This window comes from Cyprinus carpio, chromosome B2 (assembly GCF_018340385.1).
Source record: "Cyprinus carpio isolate SPL01 chromosome B2, ASM1834038v1, whole genome shotgun sequence".
Classification (NCBI taxonomy): domain Eukaryota; kingdom Metazoa; phylum Chordata; class Actinopteri; order Cypriniformes; family Cyprinidae; genus Cyprinus; species Cyprinus carpio.
Window position 1 is genome coordinate 14,016,340 of NC_056598.1, and position 6,534 is coordinate 14,022,873.

The 6,534-nt window shown below is 35.8% G+C and overlaps 1 protein-coding gene across 1 annotated transcript; it reads left to right on the forward strand.

Annotated features, from left to right (window-relative positions):
- Positions 1-595: 595 nt before the first annotated feature.
- rpp40 (ribonuclease P/MRP 40 subunit) lies at positions 596-5,993 on the forward strand. Its single transcript, XM_042718189.1, has 9 exons — positions 596-880; positions 1,553-1,754; positions 1,836-1,980; positions 2,073-2,141; positions 3,350-3,445; positions 3,571-3,696; positions 3,788-3,986; positions 4,212-4,346; positions 5,710-5,993. The coding sequence occupies exons 2-9, from the start codon at positions 1,638-1,640 to the stop codon at positions 5,906-5,908; spliced, it is 1,086 nt and encodes a 361-aa protein (XP_042574123.1). The 5' UTR covers positions 596-880; positions 1,553-1,637; the 3' UTR covers positions 5,909-5,993.
- The last annotated feature ends 541 nt before the right edge of the window (positions 5,994-6,534 follow it).

Below are 6,534 nucleotides of genomic sequence, written 5' to 3' on the forward strand. Positions count from 1 at the left end.
TGGATCTGTTTACACCCTTTATGACAACAGAGTGCAGTCAGTTTAATAATTAATTATATTACATTATTATTATGTTGAAGTTGTTCCCCCCTCCAGAATTTCAGTTAGTAGAATCTTGTTTTAAAGGAATAGTTCACCCAAAAATGAAATTTCTGTCATTATTTACTCACCATGTTGTTCCAAGCCTGTATGAGTTTATTTGTTCTGTTAAAGATATTTGCTGGAAACTTTTCAGTTGGGAAAAATACTATGGAAGTCAATATCTACCATCAACTGTTTGGTTACCAACTTTCTTCACAATATCTTCTTTTTTTTTTCAACAGAAAAAAAAAGAAAAGAAAAAAAAACAGCTTTAGAACAACAAATTATTAAAATTTTTGGTTGAACTGTCACTTTAATCTTAGAGGATTCTTTTGGACTGGTTCCAAATTATGATTAAATTCCCTAACAATTACTTAAAATTAGGTAAATTAGGTTATTAGAGACATTTGACACTGGGGTTTTACGTATAGTCTATAAATAACAAAAGTCTTACAAATTGCTATCTTTGCTATCAGTGATTTTTAAAAAACGTTAACACTTTAGGGTATTTTAGCTAACCATTATGTATTATGGAGCAGGATCATTTAGGGTATATAGAAGTCATTCTAGTTATTTATTTATTTACTTATTTTTAGGTCTGATATCGTTTGTAGATTTGATAGTAGCTCAGTTATACTAATTTCCCCTCATGGAATGTTATTTATAATAAATCAGAATAACCCGAACCTCTTTTTAAAAAATAGAACAAATCCGATCCAAACGAGTCTGCCGTGAGCAGGAACTGACGTCAAATGTTTGCGACAGATGTTGGTAGCAGTTTTTTTTTACATTAAGCCACATAACCATAGACAGTAAAAGAAATGGACACAGCGACCCCATTGGAACTCAATTGAGACATGTGAAGCCCGTTTTTAGCGATTTTTAGAACTTCCGTTTCTGACGCGCAGACTCAAACTAAGCTTGATGACGTCAGCAACCTGTCTGACAGATGTAAACCTTCTAGTAGCTGTGCGTGCAAACTGCCATCGTTAATCTTGCAGAGACGGAGAGTTTGAGCGGGGAGTTCTTTGGCGTGAGTGAGCAGGAGTAAGTATTCTGATTAATTATTTTGTATAGTATTTTAAAATGTAACGCCAGTACGCCATATCTCTTGACGTCTCCCCGATTGCCTGCGAGCTTCTCCTCCTGTCTGTACGGTAATTTCTCTACTGTGCGACAGAGAGTCGAGTGGTTATGACGCAATCGTTAGCCTATTTTTACAAAAAATGTTTCTACGGGGCCATAATGTAACATAGAAGGTAATGGAGCCCTTTATACATTGTCGTGTATCTTTAGAAATAAATAATGGACAAATGGAGTCTTTAAACGCCTCAGATGTAAAGTTATTCGCTGTCAAAGTGACGCAAAAATGAATGGGAGTCAATGGGATGCTAACGCAAGTGAAGTTCTGCTACAAGATGGCGGCACGCAGCCGACTTCAACTTCCGGTCGACTTCCTTGCCCCCTGCACATAACCAGGGATTTCAATCTGGCAGCTTGTTTCTTTTTGCTCGGTTGATGTCATAAAAATGTAGACATTGCGCATAGATATCAAAATGTCACCAGAGCTGGAAAAGTGCCCGAGAAGCCTGTTGGTGTGCGAGAAATCAAACTTCTTGAATGAGAAGTCTCGGCATGACATCCACGTGTCGAAGCACAACTTTAATTACAAAGTGAGTTTAATCAAACATTTGCTCAACATATAAAATGTTCAAGTGTGTTTAGATTGTATTAGGATGCCTCTGTCTCTTCAGATCTCCGTGCTGATACCTGACTGTGAGGCTCTGCCTGCGAATATCAGCAGTGCCTTCCACAGCTTCAGCTCTTATTATCTAGTGCGGGAGCTGCCGGTTTATCAACTACTGGAAGAAACTTTCCTCGAGTCACATGTAAAGAAGGGTAGGAGGAGAAATATGCTATTGTACATCTATATCGTATTTTCTATTTTTTTGTTATTGAATCAGATATTTAGATTTTCTCTTTTTACACAGGAAACTTCTATGCGCTTTCTTACAACACCAAAATTGATGAAGAGAATACCATTGCACTTCTTTCCAGCGGTAAGCAAAATACTTCCATGGATAAACATCATTGTCTGGATGGCCGGTTGCATAAATAGCTTAGACTAGTCTTAAACGTTCGTCATTTCATTATTACTGCAGGATGTCATAATTAAAAATAAAAAATAAAAATACATAATGTAGATTAGTCTAATTTCAGTCTGAAAATTAAGGCTCATTACCATTTGGTTAACTGCTGGCTAATCAAACTAGTTCTTAAAGGGTTACTACACCGCAAAATGAAAATTTGGTCATTAATCACTTACCCCCATGTTGTTCCAAACCCGTAAAAGATTTGTTCGTTTTCGGAACACAATTTAAGATATTTTGGATGAAAACTGGAAGGCTTGAGACTGTCCCATAGACAAATAACAGTGTCAAGGTCCAGGAAAGTATGAAAAGCATCGTCAGAATAGTCCATCTGCCAACAGTGATTCAACCATAACATTATGAAGCAACGAGAATACTTTTTGTACACGAAGAAAACAAAAATAACAACTTTATTCAACAATTCCTCTCTGTGTCTCTCCAAATCAGCGTAGCACCATTTTGGCAATTCTGAGCAGTACGCAGGCGGTGTATACTCTTCTGTATCAGCCGCGCCACAAGGATACGTTTTTTACGTGTATTTACATCGGTGCAGCGCGGCTGACAAAGAAGAGCGTATGCCATCTGTGCACAGCTCAGAATTGCCAAAATGGCACTACGCTGATTGTGTTCCGAAGACGAACAAAGTTTTTACGGGTTTGGAACGACATGGGGGTAAGTGAATAATGACAAAATTTTCATTTTGGGATGGAGTATCCCTTTAAGACACAGTTATAACCTATAGTGACTGTTTACCCAACTGGTCCTTAGTGTATTTTAAAAATCCCATGGTTCTGAAACTTTTTTTCTGCTATAATTGACAGAATTGCTTGTTTTCAAACACTACTATTTTTGATATATTGAATTAATGTGGTTGGTTAATTTATTATTTTAAATTAACCATGATATTTTGTCTGGATATTTTGTCCAGAAACAAATTTCTGTACAGTTTACCTTGATTTTTTTTATTACTTAAAAATATTTATATTAACATACTTACTAGTTGATTTAATTTAAAATGCCAAGATCTGCTAAGAGTTAATTGTGACAAGCACATTAGCATATAGACATGGACTAATAGACATGAAATATTCATTTTAAACATGTTTATTTTTTTTTAGGTCAGTTAATTTTGTCTCTAGATAAAGACACATATGAACAACTTGGCTTGGAGGGACGTCCATCTCTGTACAATCACAAAAAAGCCATGCGATTTGGTAAATCTCTTTATTCTCAGTAGCTTTTTATGCATGAAATGAAGGTGTTTTATGTGAACAAACATAAAAATTTGTGAACATAAATACTAGTATTATAATAATAACGAAATGTCTTTGTTTTGCAGTCGTGACTCTGGATCTCACTGACAAAAGCTTGACCCCAGGAACCAAACGATACCAGCGGGTTCTCTCAAGTCTGAAGGACCGGCTACCACTCAGATATGACTTTCTTTTAACTAAACACAACACAGGTTTGTTTTGAGTAAACCATCACCCCCATCCCTGACCTTAACAAACACATTTTTAAATTGCCTTAGTCTTTTGTATTTCTGAATTTTCCAGGTTCAGATGAAGATCAGACTCTTATCAAGCTGTTGTCCCAGTACTCATACGAGGAGCACAAGCCTGCTTTTAGCCATCACACCCTGAAAAATATACCATGTCCCACACTTTACCCATCAGATATACAAGGAAAGACACTGTCATGTGACCCACATCACTTCTTGGAGTGGCTTGGAGCGGTTAACCTGGACATCAGCTGGTGAGTGAGCTGAGGTTATAAAGTGTTAAATTCACAAAAGCCAGTTACTGTATCATGCAGTGCTCTTGAATGATTGTCATCTGCTAAACAGGTGAATTGGCTCTGTGTATTGTACAATTAGTACTTGAAGACTTTGGCTCAAAGAGACCATATGAATTGTCTATGACTGTAAAGGTGTTCTGGGTATGTTTGACTGTATTTCTCAATTTAACTCTATGTTTTCAGTGAAAATGCTGCTGACAGTTTCCTGTCGACATATGTGTGTCCAGAGCCCCAGAGCTCTGTCAGCCAGGCCTTGCTGTGCACTGTTACTGGCTTTATCTCACCTGAGAATGTGTTTGTGCTGCTGCAAGAACTCAGGTGAGAGAACAGCATTACTGTCACCTACTGTATATGCAGAGACAACTAGAAGTACGCCATTTGTTGGATAATTTCCCCATAGACACGGTGGCATGATTACTTAAACTGTCTCGACTGTGCACTGGCAGTGTACTTCAAATACTTTAAAACTACATTTAAAATACATTTATATTAGTTAAATAAAAGGCATCTTAAGTTTACTTATTAATAAGTAAAAAAATGCACATTAAAAATGCACTTTATCATACTCCTTTTAATGTGTTGACGAACATACCAAAACAATTGTAAAGTAATTGATTCTATTTCTAAGATTATATTTAAAATCAATATATTTTAAATGCATTAAATTGCAACTTTATCATTACTAATGTGTAACTAAATTACAGGATGAACTTGAAAAACGTTCTCTTTTTATCACAAGTACATTTAAATAATCTTTTATAGAAATGCACAATCTTGTCTTTTTGAATTGAATTTTATTGTATTCATGATGTTGTTGAATGTTTAATTTGTGCCTGCCATGTAATAGCCGATGAAGCTGATATGGCAATACATTTACATTTGACATGTTTCAATAGATGTCATTACAGTATATTTTAGTTTTTTAAATTCTTGTCAGTGCATTCAGTACACTATAACCATATTTCTTAAGACAACCGAAGTAATAATGAGATTACAAAGATGTACATTTCTGTCATGACAACTCTCGGAGTGATTGGCATGGTAATGTACATGATAATGTTAATGTATTTGGTCTTGGCGGAATAGAGCTGCTGCCGCTGCGGCTGAGCAACTACAGAGACTTGGTGCTGCTAATACATCCACAACATGCTGCTGTGAGCATGAAAGAAATACTGCTGCTGCACAAATAACATATATGGAATAACCCCCATAGCATACATGATCACCCTGTAGCAGATCTATACAGGTGGAGCTGGGGAAGGTGGAGGGTTTCTGAAGTGCGCTGCAAATTGCTACCACAAGCATTAGCCAAGTATTTGAATGTTGAGTAACAAGCTCATTGGCTACAGATACAGGAGAGAACCAATCAGCTGTGACATGTGATGTCCTCATGGTCATACAGAGTTCAGTCATACAGACTGCGCCATCTAATGTTTCATGCCAGAACTTTCTATATAAAGTCCTCCTTGAGTGGGTAAAAAAAACCCTACAAAGTTCATTTAATGTTAAATTATACATTTACATTTAATTGCAACTAAGTGTCTGCAAACTGTGTATAAGTATAATATGTAAGTATATTAAGTAATCTTTCTATAAGGCATACTCTTTATTTTTTAGAAGTATGGGATAGTGTACTTTTGGAACTTACAAGCTGTTTATTTCTCTGCCCTGAATCCTTCAGGCAGTATATCGATGAACCGAAGTTTACACCCTGGATTTCCCTCACTGTGCATGGATTTATGGATAGTCCTGTGTCGTGGGGAGCCACAGAACATGGATTCCTCAAAGGTGGTGAAAACCTCTACAATTTTGTTTGCTTCAAGAATCAGGACTACTGGTTACACATGGCTACCGGTGCTCAAGACGGCTGCCCACCCTAAAACAATGGACATTTGACACTGAGGGACCTCACTTTTTTAATACATGTGACTTTATAATGTAAAATACAAACATAAATATGAAATGTACACTGTTGTTTCAAGTGTTTTTTTTTTTTTTTTTTTAAATTAAATTATAAGAGGACAACAGTAAGTTTAAAAAAAAAAAGTATAGAATATCAATTTATTTGGACCAGTCATTTTCACAGCTGTTACATGTTCAGAAACCTAAAAATAATCTTTACAGATTGTACAATTTATAACTTTTATTATATCAACTATAAGAAATACGCCTTGCCATTTTTTTTTATATATAATATATAATAAAATCTAATTTTGACCAACATTTGAAACTAAAGGCAAATCACATATGCTGAAAGTCAGAAAATGCTGATAATTGATATACTTTTGTCAGTGAAGTGACTGGAACAAAGTTATTTTCCTCAGGTGTAGAGTCAGCAATGTTTTACATCAAACTACAACACCCTGTATGCAGAATTCAAAAGAGGGTTGCGTTCAAATAATGTATCAAATTTACAAAAGAAAAAAAGTCACAAACAAATTTCAGATATTGCAAAGCTGCACTGAGAAAATTAGGATGTGTTTCTGGTTTTGTCTTTCAGGGTTAT